Raw genomic sequence first — 21,799 nt, 5'->3', positions numbered from 1 at the left:
GGGAGCTTAGCTGAAAAATCAGTTGGTGTGAAGCACTCATTGCTAGCTATAAGGAAGCCAGAAAACGTAATGAGGATTCTACTAATAGAATCCTCTAATACTAATAGATACTAATAGAATAAATGGAGGAAGTGTGAAATGAAATAACTTTTCTTCACTTCTTTAACAATATGCTATACTTAATTTTGCTTGGGGAATTGGTATCTTAAAATATACTCAGGGAGTATGCAGAATCTAAACAGCATTCACTCCAGCTGGAATCTTTTACCAGAAGTCTTCCTTTTCAATCCAAAAGAGAGGCACACACAAAACACTTCCCTGGGGATGCAGCTTTCCACTCTTCCCAGCTTGAGGTGGTCCCAAACTGATGGACTTCCAAGTGGCAGAGAAAGATTTACCTATTTTGAATAGGAAAGAGAGAGCACTCTCTCTTGAAAGTTTTCTTTGGAACCTTAAAAGCTTTACTGTACCTGCTGAGTAACTTTAGGTTACAGTACATAGGGATACTAGGAATAAAAGTACTGCTGTTTTGATTTTTCTTTATATATTTATATATGATGTGTACATATAAATAAATACCTTCTAGAATGCCTCTTTACTACCTGTTTGCCATTAGTGTATTTTTATTTGATCTTTCTTTTTCCTTTTTTTTTTTGTTATTTTTAATTTCCATTAGCTGTACTGTCTGGTTATCATTGGGAATTACAGGTTGAAGTCCTTCCCTAGAGGTGTAAGTGAGTCAGAACTGCAATCAAACCATCCAAGGCATCTTTTTCAGGTGAGAAATAAAGAATTAAACGTGTATAGAGTTAAAAGTTTCTTTAAAAATTAAATAAATTATAACTTTCAACATGGCAAAGGAAAGCACAGCAAAGGAAGCATAAGCTACATTTCAATAGAACAGAAGAGAGGATGCCAGAGGCCTTGCTAGAGCTGCTGTTGATAGATGAAACTGGGAAGACTGAGTATGTATTGGCCCCCTGAACAAGAGAGTAAGAGGAGTGCTGCCTACAATCTGGATGGAGCTGTATGAATACTACTGATTTTAGTTTCTCATACAATACTGTCCAAGCCTACCTGCAGGGCTGGATGCTGAGCAACATCATTATAGTTATTACTGTAAAAAGTTTCTGCTTCCAGGAAATTCTTAGTCTAGAACTAATTAATTTCTTATTGGGAGTTCAACATTGACTAATCTGAGGCAACAGAATTCACCCAGCAAAAAGCTGGAACTGTAGGAGAACACTTAAATGTTATGGTAACAATCTGGTTTTCAGTTCATCAGATAGCAATTTTTTTTTACCTTTTTCAAGGCAGAAGGATGTTTCCCAATAAAATGAAGATCTGCTTACAGAACTCGTGATACTGAGGAAAATTCTTGAGTTTGCTTTTGTTCTGAATAAAACAGCTGTAAAGCTTGTATACAGCCCTCATGTATGAGCACGTTAGTGTCTCTGCAGGGTTAGTGAACCAAAGCAGAGGGACAGATCACTGTGAAATGTGCTTTCCACAGCTACTGCAATTGTAGACCATAAAATTGCTGCTGACTTTGATTGTTATCTCCAGCAGTGAGTCTTCTCACACCCCTGTATATTTCCCTTAGGCTAGAGGGGGGATCTTACTATGTGTATTCAATGCTAGACAACGAACTCATAGTACGTATGCTTCAAATAATTTTATCTATTAAAAGTTTGCAAACTGCCAACATTTCAAAAGTGGAAATATTAAAACTTGTTGCTGGGTGCACCAAATGCTGTTAAATGGTGCAGTCCAAGTCTTCAGAGTTAAATCCTACAGTAAATTCTATAAATGAACTGATAGAATTTGCAAATATGAAACATAAACTGGGCTTTATTTTAACCATTATTGTGAAATTGTTCTAAGGAAGTAAAGGGGAAAAAATACGTAGGGGGAACATAAGGACTCAGACCAGTGAGCGGTGGGCTCTGAGCTACAGTGTTTTGGTAGGCTGCAGCTGTGGAACAGAACTGTGCTGCGCAGGGCACAGAATCCGTACCCGGTTTGGTCTGTTTCGGGCCAGGGCTGGGCTCTGATGCTTGGCATGCAGTAGTTTTCTGTGCTGCACGTGGGTGTGAGCGTTATCGGGATAATTTCAAGTGCCAAGAAGACAGCCCATATAAAAACCCTGATCACAGACATATGTAGGACACAACTGTTTGAACCATGCCTGGTATATTTTGGACCAATTGTAAAAAGAGTTATGCAAATAAGGAGCACCAAGCACAGTAACTAACTCAGCCCAGTTCCTACTGCAGCAAGGCTCCCAACAGCATTGCTCCCCACCTGTTATTCCTATATCCACAGCTTTTTAATGTCCCCTGTGTTTTCTTGTAACAGCCATAGTTTTTCTTCCCTGCTGTTCCCTATCGTTGATCCACCATCACTTGCTCTGCCATCCAATGAAGAAACTGAGGAGGCAGTTGCTGATAGTGTTCAAAGTATGTGCAGACTGGCTGCCTGGCCACCAGCCACTGCCTGCCTGCCTCTGAGGAAGCCAGACCTGTAGGTTTTGGTGTTACATGTGGGTTTTCGCCATATGCTGCACAGGTCCCATTTAAGAACTTAATTAAAGGAAAAAAAAGCGCTTTTGACGGGCCTGCAGGTTCTAAAGTTATTAATAGGGGGCTGACAGAAAGACAGCATGAAGATGTTTTTTGGTAAGAGCAGATTAAAAATAAAAACTCAAAATTCTGACAGTTTTGTATAAATGACTACATGAATTTCTAGAAATGGTTTCTAGCTATTTATGTATATAGGGAAAAAACCTGTTGATGATCTCCTAACTAGTATAAAAGTATGTGTGCTTCTGAGCTAATACTTTGTGTGTTGTAATGATGCAGCAAACTGAACTTTTGATACATTCCCAATGTTTCAAGAATACGTGGTTCTGAGAACAGCACTTTCTGCTTTCATTTTGAGGGACAATGAGAAGACTGCTCTTTTGTCAAGTTTGTCTTTTTTCATCTTTTTTTTTTTCTTTAGGCTGGAATTGTAGTTTTAATGTCAATGAAGAGCAGGATACCTCTCATTCTTCTAGCTTGTGGCTCCTTTAACCCCATCACAAATATGCATATGCGTTTATTTGAGCTGGCTAGAGATCACCTGCACCAAACAGGTCAGTAACGGTTTGTTAGGATCACACATACGTGGTGTTTTCCTGGGAAAAGGAAGACACTTCTAACACTTATTATAGCTAAGCTGTCACTTCACAGTTGGCTTAACTTTATTATTTTTTATTTGATGACTTGATATGAAGCTTTTGTGGAATGTTCTATATAGAAATTCTAGCATTACCTCTTCCTTTGACTTACTGCATTAAAAAAGGTATCACGAGTGTCTGTGCAACTGAACTGAGAACTTTATCAGCAGTTTTAGAATCCTATGCATGGAATAGACTGAATCTTGTGAGAGACCTTCAATAGTTTTCAAACTGAAAAAAAACATTTATGTTCAGATTTCATTCTTTATGATATGTTGTATTTTAAAATGAAGAAGTGTTAGAGCTAGCAGCTTTGACAACTGGGTGAAACTGAAGAAAAGATGAAATGTTAATTATTCATTATCCATCTTCAGTAAGAGGTACAACTTATCTCCCCCAGCAAAATAACTTCTTCAGAAAAGTGATCATAAAAGCTAGATGTCAGCAGGCTAGAAAGTTTCAGCAACAAAGGAGAAAGCTGGGTAATACCAAAAACTTAAGCAAGACTGAGAAAAGCTTTGGAGGAGCATTGTGCTCTAAGCTTGATAACTGCTTAGTTGCTGAGGCTTTTATCTTCCTTCTGGCTGCTAAAATGTACACATACCTCTGGAAGAGGTTGGAAGGGAATCATAGCTTACTGGAACTTGACAGGGATGTTTCTAGGTGGGTTGTGCAATAGGAACATGCATAAAAATGTATTTGGTTCTTAAATGTGGATGGGGTGGGTGCGGGAGGGAATCTGGTAAACCCTCTGGTATAGCTGTGCGGTAAGAGCTGCAGCTACGTACTCACCATATAGTGTGAGAGTTGTTTGCTTTTTCATGAGAAGAATTGTACAACTGGCTCTGAGAGCTGCTTTTATGATTTTGTGTTTTTCTGAAACAGTAAAATGATACTGTTTCTCCTGGAGGACTAGAAATAAAGGGTTAAGGGACTTGCATTAGCTTTTCTTACTGTAATTTTTAACTCCTTTGGGTTCCCAGGTGTGCAAAGAGTAGAAAGGCAATGTGAGACCAACCGGTAATTCTCTTACATCGTGTGTTACAATCAAGTAACTTTATTTCTTTACCTTGAAAGAAGGGTTGATTTGGGAAATGAATTATGATTCTGCCTGAATTGCAATTATGCCCTGATCTGTGCCAGGGTCTCTGTAACAAGGCTCCAACCTTTACTCAGAGAAATTTATTTAAACAGGTCTAGTGAAAATCATATTAAAAATAAAATTTTGAATGGCTGAAATGAAATTTGTGCCTTACATCGTGACTAACGTCAGTCCTTTGTTCTGGATAGGGTACGACTTGCATTTTGACTTTTTAGTTCAATGTACAGGGATTTCCTGGTATAAGTACTTCTTACACTGAAGAAAGTGAAATTTATTACATCTGGGTTGCCTACAGTGTAATCCTTGCGCCTTTTGAATGTTTAACCCAGTAGTTATGCAAAGCAAGAATCCTCAATTAGTTTGTGGGAGCTTTAGTTATCTCAAGCAGAGGTAACTTTATGTGAAGCAACTTTTGCTCAGAAGGAGCCCTAGTTGCAGGCTGGGAGCTGACAGTGGGGCTGGGAGACAGTGGTTATACACCTCTAGAGCTTGCTTGTAGAAGTGAGGCAGTGGTCTGCCATGTTTGCGTTGACTCCCTTCAGTCACAACAAATACTGAACGCTTGAAAAAGTAGCTAGCATGAGTGCAAAATAAACGAGCATGAGAAGCAATGTTGCCAAGGCTGGAGAAATTACTTACTGCTGGTGCTAGTTCTGTGTTTCTACCGCACTGCTAATCAGGCAGAATTGATGGGTTGTGCAATAGCTTGGCTGGACTTGACTTCCCAGTCAAGTTTTACTGTGACAAATGACATGACTGCCCCAGTGTGCATCCTGACTGACAACTCCAGTCATTCTCTCTGCCAGCTTTTTGCCCATCATTTCATTTTCAAATGCTGTCTAATCTTATTTTATGGAGTTTGATACTTCAAGCAGCATCTACAGTTTCATTGCCACAAGTCAAGTAATTCAACCTTTTTGTTAATATCAGTCACCTAATCTTGTAATGCCACCTTCTAAATACAACAGACATGTCTACACGTGACAGAATAACTTAGTTTATCTGAATTTTGTTTCAAGTCCTATCAGTTTGAGTCCTCACACACAACTAGAACTTCCTCAGATTTGATTCCTTCTTTTAAGATATTCTTGAAATTTGAAATGATTTTGCCAAATGCCTTTTCATTCATAATACCTAATGTCAGATGTTTTTTTTTCTTTGGTGGTGTTTCTTAAATGTGACCATTAAGTCCAAAGTGATAGAATCAGCCTGCGTAAGATGTTCAGAATGTTGTTTGCCAAATATTGCCAGTGGAGGATGCTTACATCACCAAGATAAGACCAGAAGGGATGCAGGGCAAGGGAGAGGGTGTGAAAGACAAGATGTTTCTGGCTGTGACAAAACAGATTCAAGGAGGAGGAGAAGGAAAATCAGTTACTATCTTATGAGAAGGTGGAGAAAAAATGTGAGACATTGGTTGTCAGATGCAGTTCTGGGCAATGCAACTGAGAAATCCAAGGAGTCACCAGCAAGTCCTGGGAATTCAGAAGCTTATGTTCAACCCGATACTGTCAAAAAAAGAATGAGATCAGATTATAACTGCAGCATGTCAACTGGAAGTCAATGTGTTCATGCTGTTTTCTTGAAAAAAATTTGATAACCAGAATTTTAACACAACACAAAAAAAGGCTTTGATTCTGCTGCTTGTGTAGTGTGTATAGCAACACAGCTATGATTGGTCTAGGATCAGATCTGCAATAGTTACCCATTGTCAATATTTATTGTACGTGCAGACATTAGTTAGGATTAACTGAATGTGAATTAAAGGAAACAAATCTTTAATTTTCTGTGTTTTAATGAAAAGGCTTACAGCAGTACTTGCTTAAATAGAGCAGTACTTTAATTATACTAGGCTGTATCCTTGAAAGATACATGGGGAGATGTGCGCGTGGCTTAGCATCCAGAAGGAATTAAAACTACTTTGCAGAGGTGCAAATCAAAGTATAAATCTTAAGACATCTCAAGATAAACTGCATCTCTACATAAGAAGCTTCCATTACATAAAACTCAATTTCCTCAGTCCTTATTAGTGCATACAGTTAGCTCCTAATCTTTTACTGAGTTTAGGAAATTCAGGATAGGGTGTCCTGTGAGCAGAGTACTGTAACACATTAATGTTCATCCTGTTACTCTCACAATGCTGACTTTCTCCTTCCCCTCTGTAGGAAATGCTCATTTGCGTAGCTGTCAGGATAGGGTTGGTGGTCTTTTTTTTTGTTTGTTTTTTTTGACAAATCCAGTGAACTCTAAGAGAAGTGATATTTTGAGGTCTTAGTAAGACATGTTTATTCTAGATGTGATATGTGGAGATCATAGTGTTTGAGGACTGATCATTGTGTATCCCCAGGAACTCTTCTCCAGCAGAGGAGTAACTGAAGCCACAACTTGTTTGAGAGTGGCTGGTGGCTGCCTGACTGCAGAGGTAAATCTGCATCTTCAGGCCCTGTAGTTTGCTCAGCCAGGTGGATATGATTTATGTTTGTCTAGGTACTTATATGGCATCTGTCACTACAATCTTTGCACACCTCATCTATTTCAGTGAATGCATCTTTCAAGTACTCTGAAGTGGTGAAGGTAAAGCCATCCATCCTATGAAGAGCTATTGCAAAAGATTGTCCATTACTGTTCTGATATATTTGTTGTTTGCTTTGACTTTCAGTGCAATGGCAGCTAAATTGTTTACCCTTTGGTTTTCCTTCTGCTGAATCCTCACAGGAGGTGACTGAACATAAAGTAAAAAGTCTTGCCTATTTTCTTTTCTTTTTTCATGCTTGACAATCTCTGCTTACATGTCGTGGGAAGGTAAGCATAGGATGGTGTCCTTTCCATGTCTTATTTGTAAGCAGTTTTGAACAATTCAGGTGTTTGGGATTTCTTGTATCTAGGCATATGGTGCTTTCTTTTTGTTTTCCTACCCTTCACAGCTTCAAAACAGTTATCTATAAATAAATTTAATATCTTGATTTAAATGGAACAATAAAAAAGCCTTGTATCTGTTTTCCTAACATTAATAGGCTGAGAGTTCTGGGAGGATAACTGCTGATCTCTTGTGGGTTCAGGGGAAACCATTCCTGTTACTTTCATTCAGATTTTTTTATGTGATTTTAATGTATGTGTAGTCACAGAGGGCAGATTAAAGAAATAATCCAATGGACCATATTTTGAAATACAAGTGTGAGAGGTTTTTTTTTTTTTTCAGTAAAGAAATGTAAGCTTATTTTAATGTAAGCTATTGGTGCATCTTGGAAAGTTAAAATGTGAGACTATTGTAAATATTTTCAATGCTTCACTTCTGATAGCAAGTTTTACATCCTTTTACAATGTTTTGAAATAGCTGCCACTTCTTGTCACATAGCAGGACTGATTTAGTAATCAGTGATTTTCTTTGTTTATGTATTTAATGTTGTGCATGTACTGTGCAGTAAAATTCAAACTGCTTATCAGACTCATTTTGTTCTTAGATACATGGGTAACCTTATGCCCTTAGAATAGGATTAATGAAGCAGATAAAATGCTTGTTCCTGGACTGGAAGCTTTTAGAAAAGCTTCTAAAACCCAGTCCAAAGATTTGCAATCCTGTGTCCTGCAATTGTTCACAATCTCTCTGAATATCAGTCTCCACTGATTTCATAGTGAATTGGCTAAACCCACTTCCTAGTGAAAACTGGGAATGGTTGGCCTCATTCCAAGGGAATTTACAGTACAAATAATCACATTACTAACTTTATACAGGCAGTTCTAAACCATCTTTCACAACATGTGCTGTTAAAAAATGGTAGGAGGTAGAGAACACTGCATCATTCCATCAGGCAAGGCATTTTGAAATTGGTAGAGCCTGGGAATGCTCAGGTTCTTCTGAGCTTGTCAGCTCCATGCAGCTGCTCACCTTTCCAGATGTATCTATAACGATCTGTGACCATGGAGCATTGGTTCTGTCACCCACTCAGGCTGAGTCCTGCCCTTTGCACTGGTGGACAACACCAGTCAGATCAGTCTCTTCAGTGTTGAAGAGAAAACTGGGGCAGTCTCCAAGGAATGTGGGGGTAAGAAAATAAAAAGTTAAAGCCCAGGGAATTTGGTTTGGCTTATGCTTGTGGACTTTGAATACAGGACAGAAGCCTTGGATAGCTGAATTAAAAGCTGTTATCTTAAGACTATTTTTTTCTTCCTGTACTTAGAGCTATATGGTCCTTAATATCTGTTATCTACAGGAAGGGAAAATGCATGCGTTTCTAGGCTTTAATTTGTGATTGTGTTTTAAAAGTGTCATAGAAGCTACCAACAAGTCTTTTTTTTTTTTTTTTTAAACTTACTATAAAGTGTAAACTGGGAGGGGCAAATACTGAATGATAAGGAACATTGTAACCTACAGATGAGATTGGCATTAGTCTAAATAATGTTATGTACGTCTACATCAGCAAAACTTCTAAAGCTTTATAGTTTAAAAAGAACATTAAAATAAGAGTGTTGGTTCATCTGTTCTTTTCGCTCATGTGGAAGCATAAAGCCTTAATGTGTAATAAACTTTGCATGGAACATGCATCTTTTGTTGATGTTGTTCCTTACAATTGTTATATGTTGGTACTGCCTGTTTATAGTGTCATACTGTAAATCTAAACTCTTAACTAGAAAACTTGGGGTAGTTAATTTGGTGTAACAAATCAGGCAGATAAATGAATTGGTCTAATGCTTATGGTAAAAATGCAAAAGAGGCCTAATGTTTTTCAGTCAGTATTCAGCAGGGAGTAAATGTTTCTGGAAACTCTTAAAATAGTACTGCCTCAGAGTACTTATTAAATAGGATTCTGGAAGAAGGAATAAATTAAAACAATACTCAAGCACGAAGTCCTGTTGCAACCTGCTCTGGAGATGACAGAAGGGAGAACAGTGTTGGGGTCATTCCTGCTCATTGGGTAGGATAACGCTACATCTCCAGAGATTCCCTGTCTGTCATGGATTTTCCTGTGACACTGAGGGAAAGATGGATAATAATACAGTTTTGTAGTCCCTCCTCAAAAAAATGTTTACCTATATCCATTTAGCAAAGAAACATTCATAAATGACCTCTTCTAAAAAAGAGAATAACAAATAAAACTGTATGGGAAGCAAATAACAAATGTGCTCAACTCTGATGATAGGAAAAAAGGACCAAAAGTCCTTTAAGGATTAGAAGAAAAACAAACATATACAACAAAAATATCTGAAGTCTTTACAAGCTCCTCCTTGAAAGAAAAAAGGGGAAAAAATCTGGTGATATATGGAGCCCAAAGAACTAAGGTTATTGAACCCTAGAATAAGCTACTAATTCTTCTCGTCTAGCTTGTTTTTTGTAGTTAAAATAACATTTTAAACAAAATACAATTTAAAAATAGTTTAGAGTTATTACCCAACAGGACAAGCAACAACAGATTTCATGATGACAACAAACAGCATTCCAAAGAAGCAGAATGGGAAGGCAATTCTGAAGCAAGAAAGGCTTGAAACTACCTATAATTTATGGAGTAAGAAAGAAAATATCAGAGGAAATCTAAAATAAATTTTAAATAATAACAATAATTTAAAAAGAAAAAGGAATTTAATGATTTCCTCTTTGCTTGCCTACCAGAATTGAAGGATGTATTTGAACATGTGAATTTCTGAATTACAGAAGAGGACACAAGTTGTTTAGAGCCAGTAATAAAATATTCTCTTGTATTTTGAGCCATAAACTCATATTTTTAGGTTGTAGCTTCTTATGTGCGTTATGGTTGTGTAGTGCTAGGTTGCCCAGTGGTTGTGAATCACCTCAAACTGTTACGGCATTTGATTTTACGTATCTTCAGTGTTAGCAATGATTCTTTCAGTTGATTTCATTTCTACTTTAGAACAGGAAGATATGACATTGGAAGCTCTCATCTCATCCAATTTATTCAGCTGTAGGCCAAACTTGAGACTGAAATGTTTACAGCTCTCAAGAATATGGTAGAGCTTACTCATTCTTGGCTAGCATGACGATGCAATTTTAGTTTTTACGTTTAATACATCTGTTTGAAATATAAGGGAACAATTTTTCTATGTACAAACTGACCAGTAAGGAACTAAAATGTAGAAGAGAAAGTTGTTGTATAAGAAAAAAACGTTAATGAGGGTAACTAATGAATGCATAGTGTTATTGCTTTCCCCGTCAACTGAGAATTTACAATATCGTATCTTATCAAAGTGTCAGAGAATGGTGGTTTTTCATATGTCAAAAAGGAAATATTTCCAATTTCAGGTCAACAGATGGATTTAATTATATACACGTCTTTGCATGTTCCTGGGAAATCTTAACTTGCGCTATTGACCATTTTGCCTATGCTGAGAATGTTTTAAAAACAGAGGATAGGTTAGGTCGACATTTGCACGGGAGATGGGCCTGTAAATAGCATTGAAATTTAATGCTGTTTTTTTAAACTTCACCTCCCTTACGTAATTTTGAAAATTTACTCCTGTTATATTAAAATAATTGTTACATTACTAAATTGCTATTTAACATTATTAAACTGTCATGTGCTAATATCAAAAATTATGAGTCCAAGGCCAGTTGTCCAAGTTCAATTTTCATTACAAAGCTCTGGAGGGAATTTGCTGCATTCTGTGAGTTTTTTTGTTGAAACAATTGAATTTTAAAAAAATATTTTTTTAGTCATCAGTATCATATTTAACATAGTTATTTAAAATGCATGTGTTAGACTAGATTTTTTTTTTCATTTTTGTTTATTTGAAACACCTTTGCACTCAGTTTGAGGGATGCAACTCATATCAGTGCTTTATTTCTCAGACTTGTTAAAATGAGTATTACATTTTTATCTAGTTCTGTTTCCTGATATGAAACCAAAACTGCTAATTCTTACAAAAAGAATCACAGAATCACAGGATTTCTAGGTTGGAAGAGACCTCAAGATCATCGAGTCCAACCTCTAACCTAACACTAACAGTCCCCACTAAACCATATCCCTAAGCTCTACATCTAAACGTCTTTTAAAGACTTCCAGGGATGGTGACTCCACCACCTCCCTGGGCAGCCTGTTCCAATGCCTCACAACCCTTTCAGTAAAGAAGTTCTTCCTAACATCCAACCTAAAACTCCCCTGGCGCAACTTAAGCCCATTCCCCCTCGTCCTGTCACCAGGCACGTGGGAGAACAGGCCAACCCCCACCGCGCTACAGCCTCCTTTAAGGTATCTGTAGAGAGCGATAAGGTCGCCCCTGAGCCTCCTCTTCTCCAGGCTGAACAAGCCCAGCTCCTTCAGCCGCTCCTCGTAGGACTTGTTCTCCAGGCCCCTCACCAGCTTCGTCGCCCTTCTCTGGACTCGCTCAAGCACCTCGATGTCCTTCTTGTAGCGAGGGGCCCAAAACTGAACACAGTACTCGAGGTGCGGCCTCACCAGAGCCGAGTACAGGGGGACGATCACCTCCCTAGCCCTGCTGGTCACACTGTTTCTGATACAAGCCAGGATGCCGTTGGCCTTCTTGGCCACCTGAGCACACTGCTGGCTCATATTCAGCCGACTGTCCACCATCACTCCCAGGTCCTTCTCTGCCTGGCAGCTCTCCAACCACTCCTCTCCCAGCCTGTAGCTCTGCTTGGGGTTATTGCGCCCCAGGTGCAGGACCCGGCACTTGGCCTTGTTGAACTTCATGCAGTTGACCTCAGCCCATCGGTGCAGCCTATCCAGATCCTCCTGCAGAGCCTTCCTGCCCTCGAGCAGATCGACACACGCACCTAACTTGGTGTCATCTGCAAACTTACTGAGGGTGCACTCAGTGCCCTCGTCCAGATCATTGATGAAGATGTTAAAGAGCTCATATGTAATGTCTACATTACAAGAGCAGAAAGATACGGGCATATTTTTCAAATTTAATTAACATCATCAGGCAGATAGAAGGGGTGCTTAATGGCAGCTCAGCTGATGTTTGGACCATAGTTTCGTAAGTCTAATTTTAGACTCCATTACCCATCTTTGTTCCTGAGTCATCTTAATTTGTCGGACTTGCATTAATCACAGCCACAATAACATGCTATATTTCTTGCTTTAGCACAATGAGAAGCACACTGATTCTGATAAATAACAAGCATGAGACACTTAAGAACAACCCAGTGGTCAGTTAAGTCATCCATTATTCTGTCTGTCTAAAAGCTGTACTGATACAATTATTGGAATATAAAATTTCATTATATCTCGCAATTTTGATAGCTTGCATCATAAATTATAAATATCTCTCCTTGAAAATTGCATGTTTATACAGATCTTGTTTTTTGAATCATCTAATGATACAAACATATTGATAGTATTTATGAGTGGTTCAGAGTAACAGGAAGGTTACTTTTCAATTCTTTGAGTTATTATTATTAAAAATATTACCTAGATGAAAATGTTACTAAGTGGATTGTGGCTTCCCATAACTTGGAAGTTTACCATACTTTTAGCAGGAAGCTGGATTAGATGAGCTCCCAATATTCTATCTACCCTAAATTTTGAAGATCCTATGAGTATGACAATTTTCTTTTTCCTTCTGAAAGGAAGATACCAAGTGATAGAAGGCATAATGTCTCCTGTCAATGATGACTACAGAAAGAAAGGCTTGGTTCCAGCAAGGCACCGGGTAGCAATGGCAAAACTAGCACTGGAGACATCTGACTGGATTCGAGTTGATCCGTGGGAGAGCGAGCAGGAGACGTGGACAGAGACAGTAAAAGTGTTAAGGTAATTACATTGCCTTTTCTTTCTTTATGAAGTTACTGACTGCCAGAAATCTGTCAGGCTGATGGATCAGTGCACAGAACTCACCCAAGCAAAGCATGTCTGTTTATGGCATCTTCTCCTACGAGATACAGTATTATATCTGTGACGATAGAAATTCGTGTTGCTGTCCTCTGAGAAATGTTATGTAATCAGCATTTCCATATCTGGAGTCTTTCATTTCCCAGTGCAAAGCAGAAAGGCTTCCCCCAAACCTGTGTATTGGTACTGCACTGCATAGTGATGTGCTTGTGCCATGTAAGTCACTAGGTGCCATGTGGAAAGCCTCTTTGACAACAATGTGCCCTGGAAAGCCATAGTCATTGAAAGAGTTGGGCAGCAAAGGTCTTGGTTCTCTTGTTATTTCTCTAGTTTTTAAGTCACTAAGCAAGTAATAGAGAGATCTCCATCAGAAACTAACAGTTCAAAACAGCTCTATTTGTCCGGAGCACGCTTATTCTAGATCAGCTATGTTGGCAGTATTATACCTGCAGGTTTATCTATTCGCACTTCCTTGAAAAGCTTTTTTTGTATTAACTCTAATGGCAAGTTAAACCCAAGCCTATAATTGCTGAGGTTCTCCACAAAATCACTGAGTTTGCTGTTATTGTGCTAGAAGGAAAAATAAAACAATGTCTAAAGCCTGCCTAGAAATGCAACTTTTCCCCATATGCTTGCCGTTGATAACAAATGCATTACAGTGCAAGGTATAAAAACGCAAACTTCTTGTGCTGAGCACCTTCTGGAAACATAGGGACTACAAAAGTCTACAGGCACCATTAAAGTGAAAGACTTTTTGGATGTCTTTCAAAAAAGAAAGTGTGCTGTTAGAAGTATTAATTATTTCTTATTCCTGCTCAGATTTTCTAACTTTCTAACTGAAAACAGTTGTTTGTATAGCTGAAGGCTTTAGCATGTGCCTTCCAACAACTGCCCAAAAAGCTCTTAGGGCTTTAGGTGAAAGCCATTATTTAAATAAAAATAAAAAAAGATGTTATTTCACAGAAGCATGCATAAGAACACCTTGTGTACTTGCTAAACACATGCAGTGTACAAAACAGCTAGTGCAGCCTTTTAGTTCAGCTTTTCCTTGGTTTACTGGGTGAACATAAACATCCAGTTGCTTCATTCCCTTCCCTCTAGCCAGCAGAATAGGAGTAAAGTGTGGTGAGGGGACTCAGGACACCCTGCTAGTCTGTCTTATGCTGTTTTGTCTAATCACATTGGTAAGTGGTATGCACCAGTGAAGGAAATCACCAACAGTTCTGTCCTGCGATGTTAGCTGGGTATGGGATTTCTCCTCCAAACTTTCACTTTGTAAAACTAAATCCTTGCAGAGAAGGAGCCACAAATCCTACTGATCAGGTGATCCTACTTACAGGCTTTGATCTTGCACAGCTCCAACTGAATTGAATACTACTTGCAAAATTGGGTTTGTAGATGGTAAAGTTAGGATAAAATGTACTGCATATAAAAATTAGGATAAGAGGTACTGTAAATAAAACCTCTATGCATAACTTTTTCCTTAGGAAATATAGTATCAACGTGGCATGAGCAGCCAAATTGCCTTTCTGCCTAGAAAGTAAGCCACTAGCTTCATAAATAAATTGACAAAATGTTGAAATGTATGCCTACGAAGGAGAGAAATTACATTGAAGCGTTTTTTTTTTCCAAACAATGACCTATATTAATGATTTGAACCAATGCCATAACTTAATGCTGAACCCTGTCCTTTGTAAACTTTGTCCCTTGAAAGGGGAAGCAGCATCTTCATGAAACGGCACAGGTTAGTGCTTTGGTTTTTACACAGTAACTGTCACATTTGAATACTAAAAAGAAGAGGTGGTTTTAGGGCTAGATCCTTACTAAGGTTCTCCCCTAGTTAGAACTTAAACTCGTTGCCACCTGCATTGTAAGCCCCCTCAGGCAGGAAATGTTAGTAGCAGTAGGAAGAGATTTTGTTACTGCAAGGCAGTCAAAACCTGTTGTACCTAGATGTCTCTTCCTTCCGGTGGTTTGAGTTGTAAGCTTAACTGTAATAGGACATTGTGCCCTGAAGGGGAGGCGTGAATGGCCTTGTCCTCCAGTATTTCTTTTACCTGTGTGTGCTGATGTTGTCGTATTTTATCAGAAGCTGTGGATTATGCAGAGGATTCCAAATAGTTACGGCATAAAAGAACTTCAAACAGCAGAGCTGATACCCCACTTGTGGTGATGCCATTAGTTGCCTCTTACATTGAGTATGGAAGTTTTGAAGACTGTCCCAGTGCTTGCTGGAGTGGTTTATTTTCATACAATATTGTCAGAAGAACTACTAACCAACGACCTACATCATTCCTCTTGTAATGTAGATTTAACTGTAGTGCAGGTAGAAATTTGCCAATTCTAAATTAAATCATGGTATGTCCTACCCAACAAGATTTTCTGAATTGTGCTTGTGATTTTAATTATATAGATACTTGAAGCTTCATGCAGAGTTCAGAAAATGCTTGATAAACTGACAAGCCAATCTGTCCTTTTTGGTGTCTCTTTAAAGTAACATAATCCTCCCTACCCCAGCATCTGAAACGTCTGCTGAACAGACCTTTTGGCAGCTAAGACTTTGCATTACTTGTGCTGTTAGTCCTGCAGTGAGTTCTTTGCCAAAAGAGCTTATTTTTGAATCGAGGCCCAAGAATGTCAATCCATGATGTGAAGTTAGTGTACTTGACTATACATAGCATCAGCCTGTTTACAAGAAGGCAGGATCAAAAATAGAAATGTAGGAAGGCACAGGCCAAGCTATTGCTACCTACTCTCTCCTGCCATATGTCCCGCACCCCTTGTCTATACAGTTCCTTTAGACAGTGGCTGAGCACCAAAAATGACTGGAGATAATTATGCAGCCTGGCTAGGTGTATATTCTTGGCACTTGTGCAACTTATTACTGTGGCTTGAAGTACTGAGCGTGATTTGAAAAGTGTATATTTATAAAGTCACTAAACTATAAATTCATTCCTTAGGTAGATGTTCAAAAGGTTATCTATGGCTTTGTATAAATTCTGAATTTGGACAGAGTTAAGGGCAAAACTTTACCTTGTCACCCATAATCTTTGCTCTGACACAGTTGTATAAGACCCTGCAGTCATTTTGCTTATATATTTGCTGGACAGACATAAGGTGCTGGCTTTCGTACTCAGCTGTGACCGCACTGTTTAGCAATATGCTTGCTTCCTGATGCGATGTTGGCTTGTGCCAATTAATACAAGCATTGCATAATCATGGCTCAGGATGGTGCAAGACTGGGGCTGTTCTAAACAGGCAAGGCTGTGCTTGAAGGAAGAAAGCTGAGGTGTATGGATCTAACGTTGCCACTTGCCCTCAGAGTCGAAGAAGGAGCCACCACCATGAGGAGGCAGTACCAGCGTACAGTGGGGCACCAGTGATGCAGAGCAGCAAAAGAATAAAGTAATTGAAAATCCAGAAAATGACAAAATAATTCTTGCATGTCCTCATGGATCTGAAATCAGTAAAGTTAGAGGCATAGCAAGTGTGCAAAATCATACAAGAAATATGTATTTTGAATTTCTGGGGATTGTGATCACTTTAATTAAAATGAAAAGCACAAGGTGAATGCTCAGGGAACATGCTTTTGTGGAGAACAGGATGAGAGGAAGCTCGTGAAAACTTTTAAAAAGCAGGCATTATAGAAACATCGTTGTGTCTGAGGGATTCTATTTAATGAAGAAATTAAATATACTGATTGAAGTGTGATTGAAGTGTGCTTTTTTTTTCCTAGCAAAAACCTCCATAAAGTTTTAAATATAATGTTGCTACAAAATTCTCCCTAATAGTAGAATTTCAAAAAGGAACTGAAAAACAAAATGTCATTACACGGATTGTTTGCAGTTGTGCTAAATTTAACTACATTTCCACTAATCTTGGGGTAGAAGGAATATAGTGTGTTGGTGGTTTTTTTTTGTTTGTTTTTTTTTAACAAATTATATTCAAATCCAAAGTGCATAAAAGTAGACTGTGTTCCTGAATCTGAAAGCACTGGGTAATCGCTTTGTGCATCTCTGAGAGGATTATCTCACACAGAAGCCTTTATTTTTTAAATGCAGGCACCATTACAATGAATCGCTCAGACTGCTGCAGTACAAGAAGGAATTCATAAAGAACAAACAGCCCTTAGAAGGATCTACAGAGAATTCCCTTTCTTCCCACTACACAGGTTGGTTCGTAGGTCTCAGCGTGACTTTGTTCGTTAAAACAATAAAAACAGCATTAAAAACCATACAACTTCACCAGATTGAACAAATTGATGAAGTTGAACACAGTAGCTGCTAAGTTTTGCAGGTTGGAGCTACCTGCCAAAAACAAGCCATGCCAAATGCCAGCGTGACTACTGGTGCAGTTACTTTGTAGTAATTTCCACGCAATAAGGAGATTTCCACAACTCTTCTACAATAAGGAGACTTATTCCAGGGTTGTATTAATTTTTGGTTTTATAAGCATCGGTTTAGCTGTGTCAGAGATGTATGCTGTGGCCTTGCTGGTTCTGCTAAGTATAAAGTATATTATGAAAGAATATCAATAAATACGGAGATTATCTATAATTGTAATTCTTATGTTATACAATGAACAAAGTATATGGATGGCAAATCTTTGCTAAGGCATTGTTTTGTTGGTTTGTTTCACTGCATTTCTGGATAGAAAAGTCTCTACTGGCATTAGAAGTATGACAGATTCTGGAAACACCGTTAGCTTTTGGTTTCCTATTTTATCATATTCCCTAGCTCTGTGTTTTGCTAGGGTACTGGTGGATTTCTGATACTTTACATATTTCCTGTGGTGTTGCAGCACTGCTTGTACATGAATGATCCATGTAAGTTATGCATGGCTACACAAAGACTTCCAAAGTATGGGCTGTTCTATCATTAGAAATGGTAGAGGAATAAGCTAAAGGAAAAAAAGTCTCTGGTATTTGGACTGCAGTTGAATCTTGTCTGATGGGGTTTATCGTTGTTGACAAGTGAGAATTCACGTTTTTCTCATTACCACATTGAGGAAAGTGAGTGGAAAAGCAGGTGAGACTATTTCAGCTTTCCTTGATGTAAAATTTCTCCTTTGGGTATTATTTTCTTTAGCTTTTTCAAGCTTTATGGCATTTTCTGTTTAAAAAAAAAAAATAACAGAAAATTTTTGAACTAGTCTTTCTTTCCTGTTTAAGTTTCTTAGTATAGATTCAATCAGTCACCAGCACAGGTTTCCCCTAAAATCAAAAACAAACTACAGCAAAAAGTGGGTGAAAAGAAGGACTGACAAGAAACAGAACTCCTTGTCTGGGACATGGTGGCTGGATTTTTACTATTCATATTCTATTGGACAGCTAATCCCAAAGAACTTCCTGTTGGTGTGGACAGGAAGAAGTCTAGCAACCTGTTGCTACTTACTTTTTCAGCCTTGAGCACTTTGTCAGACAGGGCAAAAATATGCACATGGCCCACCAGGAAGGAATGGAACAGTTTTTCCCCTTAATTTGTTCGCTAGCATGCAATGGAATGGAGCACAGGGAAAAGATCGAGTGCTACTGAGAACGCCAGATCAGAATATAGTTCCTTCCCTCTCTGAAAAATGTATGTTGGTCAGCACAAACTTTCTAACAGGAGGCAACTGACACTCAGTTTTCCCTCCCAACACATCACCCTTTCAACCAAACCAATGAGGAATTGATTAAAACTCTTGAGTCAGGATTTTCTGTGAAGTTTAAAGGAAGGCTCTTCCATATAATGGAAACTTTCACAAAGTTCGAGTTGGATTTAATGGTACGAAATTCCATACTATTTTTCTATTAGGTGTATGTCTACTAAACTGTAAGATTCCTTTGTTGCTGACTGTCATAAAGTTGTTTCAAATACGAAAATCAGGTCATTGTAGTATGCATTGCAAATAAAAAGGTTCATTAAGGAAAGGTATTGACAAATATTGTGGTTTTATTAAACTTAGAATAACTTATTTGTGCTATCCATTTAGGATGTAAAAGAAAAGACTACTGGGTCCTTTGGTTTGGTTATTAGTGTCCAAACTGTAAGCATCAGAAACAGCTAAAACAAACTTATTCTCAGAGACTCATTATTTTTCTGTACTTGATAGCTTGTAATGCTTACAATACCTTGGAAAAGTCTCAGGATAGCTCATAGTTCTTTGCCTGTGTTCTGAAAATTTTGTCGTTATGGTAGCATAAATTGTAGGTAGTCTTATTGAAAAAGTTAGATGAAAATCTGGAGCTGCCCTAACATCTGAGTTCAACATTTTTATTCAAAAGTAGCATCCCAATCAGTGTAAAATAGAGCAAGTCAGATAAAACTAGTGTGTTACAGATGGCTTTGAAAGGACTTCCAGAACCATTAACATCTAATGTTTCTTAAAAGTTCCTCTCAGTCCCTCATATACTGTTCTGCTAGGATTTACTGTCCCTTCGTTATTCACCAAGCATAGCTTCACATGCCCTGTTTCTTTTCCTGCTTACAAGTGATAGATGATTGTCTTCGTTTCGCTTTGAATTGAATTCCCTGCACTTCAGGTCTCTTAGTTGCCTTACGCAAACAGCTTTGCTGTCACCTTTAAAATGTTTTTTTCCTGGAGTAATCCAACAACAGCCATCCTTCATTAGGCCTTGCTAATTCTTAAATCCAGCTACTTCCTTTGTATTACTTCTCCTTAGCTTACCCTCTCCTTTCTCTCTGCACAACACTGCAAAAAACTAGGATTTGTTTGCCCGACTATTGATTGAGCTATGCTGATCAGAAACAAGCAACAATTTCCCTGCTTCAGACATGCCATAGCCTGAAATAAGGGTTATTGCACTTATCAGAAAATGGAGCACTGTAACATTTGGATTATTTTAATTATTTGGATATTATACCATTACAGTTAGTGGAAGCTGCAGATCACTACTTAGCAAAGTGTCCTTGAAGGGCCAAAGACACATGCTTCTTATTGGCGCAGATCTGGGGATGTGTGGAGATGGATTTTTTTAATGAATCTCTCATTTATTTTTCTCTTTACAGTTCTACCAGAATTAAAGCTGCTTTGTGGGGCTGATTTTCTACAGACTTTTCAGACACCCAATCTTTGGAAGAAAGAGCATGTCAAAGAAATTGTGGAGAAGTTTGGGTTGGTCTGTATAAGCCGTGCTGGCTCTGATCCTGCTCAGTATATCAGTGAATCAGAACTTTTAACTAAATTTCAGCACAATATCTTTCTGGTGAAAGAATGGATTCAGAATGAAATAAGTGCAACACAGATACGTTATGCCTTGTGCAGAGGATTAAGTGTAAAATATCTTGTCCCAGATTCTGTCATATCCTACATTGCACACCATAATATCTACACAGAAGAAAGTGAGCGGAAGAATGAAGGTGACTTGCTTCAGCCTCTTCGGTTGCATAACACAACAGTAAGCCCACTAAATGACTGATGCCAGTAGTGTGTGGAGAGGACAGACATTGCATTTTTTTTTTCCATGTGAAATTTTTGGAAATTTTCCCCTAATAAGGGGAAAATACATCAGCCCAAAATTTCTTGAATTCATGTGGTGTTTTAAATTGATGTTTTCATTTGTGGCAGTGCTTTATCCAATCAGCACACTCAGTTGAATACATTAAAAATAGAAGAAATAAAATCTTAGCAATAAATAATAATCTCCAGTAATACTTACAGGTCAAATATTGTACTTTTCTGAACTGTAATTCTTTAATCCTACAGGCAGTTTAGAATGAAGATGCCTTACTGTTCTGAAGCAGCAAAATTAAATGAGCCATAACTTTTTCTTACTTATATATCTTTTTACATATAAAAATGTGTATATATATTAAAATGTTTATGTATATCTATTAAAAAAAAAAAACACTCCTAAGCTTTTGACTTTCTGGACCCCCGAATAATTTTTGCTTCTGATGGGTACAAGTGGTGTTTTTGCAGTTAGGACAAGAGATAGAATAAAGCCTTTTTTTCATGCAAGTGCTTAAAAATGCATGCACAATTCATGTCAGTTGTAAATCTCCTGATTTACAAATGAAAGACAGTCCTTATCATTAAATGTAAAGTATTTCTTTGCCTCTGTGATCCAGAATAAGTAATTCCAAGAGTAAGTAATTGCCAAAGCTGTGGAATACATAACATATCCAAAAGAACTGGGTCATTAGCAGCTTTTTTGCTGTTGAAAAAGTGAGTTAATGTTGTCAGTCATATCATAAAGTGAATCAAAATGTAGTTGATATTCTCCATGGATGAATTTATTTTCTTAATTAATCTTGTATTTTCTTGTTCCTTTGTCATGGTAGCAATGTAAAAGGAAAAAAATGTATTTTTGTTTTTCAGAGAACCCTAAAAAAAAAACTTTTTTCATGAGTAATACTAAAACATGTCCAATCTTTACTAGGCCAGAGAGTCAAGCTCAAATTTTTGTTGTATAAAAAATGTAAGTTATGTTGTCTTTTTTTTTACAGGTGTATTTACTTTTAAGTGATAGGAAAAGGTGGTATCAAATAAACAAGGAAGGAAAAAAAACAAACACTTTTCATTGCAGTTTGAATATAACACACTAAAGTTTCAGTAAGTTGTTCTTTTCAGAACTGTTACTTAGACTAGGTGCATCTGTTTGTAAAGAAAACCATTAATTCAGCATAGTCCTCTGTATTGATGAACAAATAAAATGAAAAAGATACTGTT

The 21,799-nt window shown here is 37.9% G+C and overlaps 1 protein-coding gene across 9 annotated transcripts in view; it reads left to right on the top strand.

Moving 5' to 3' along the window:
* The window catches only part of NMNAT3 (nicotinamide nucleotide adenylyltransferase 3), a 29,917-nt gene extending 8,125 nt beyond the window's left edge, over nt 1-21,792 (top strand). For 7 of the 9 annotated variants that reach the window (XM_068692096.1, XM_068692092.1, XM_068692097.1 and 4 more), the window contains exons 2-6: nt 677-778; nt 3,004-3,136; nt 12,865-13,048; nt 17,188-17,297; nt 20,137-21,792. In XM_068692096.1, coding sequence (XP_068548197.1) covers nt 3,022-3,136; nt 12,865-13,048; nt 17,188-17,297; nt 20,137-20,546 — 819 coding nt within the window. In that variant the 5' untranslated portion in view covers nt 677-778; nt 3,004-3,021 and the 3' untranslated portion in view covers nt 20,547-21,792. The remainder of the gene's footprint in view (nt 1-676; nt 779-3,003; nt 3,137-12,864; nt 13,049-17,187; nt 17,298-20,136) is intronic. The other 2 variants (XM_068692100.1, XM_068692099.1) reach the window with 1 other exon arrangement.
* The last annotated feature ends 7 nt before the right edge of the window (nt 21,793-21,799 follow it).

This window comes from Anas acuta, chromosome 9, assembly GCF_963932015.1.
Source record: "Anas acuta chromosome 9, bAnaAcu1.1, whole genome shotgun sequence".
Classification (NCBI taxonomy): Eukaryota; Metazoa; Chordata; class Aves; order Anseriformes; family Anatidae; genus Anas; species Anas acuta.
This window is presented reverse-complemented; position numbering and strand designations above follow the sequence as displayed.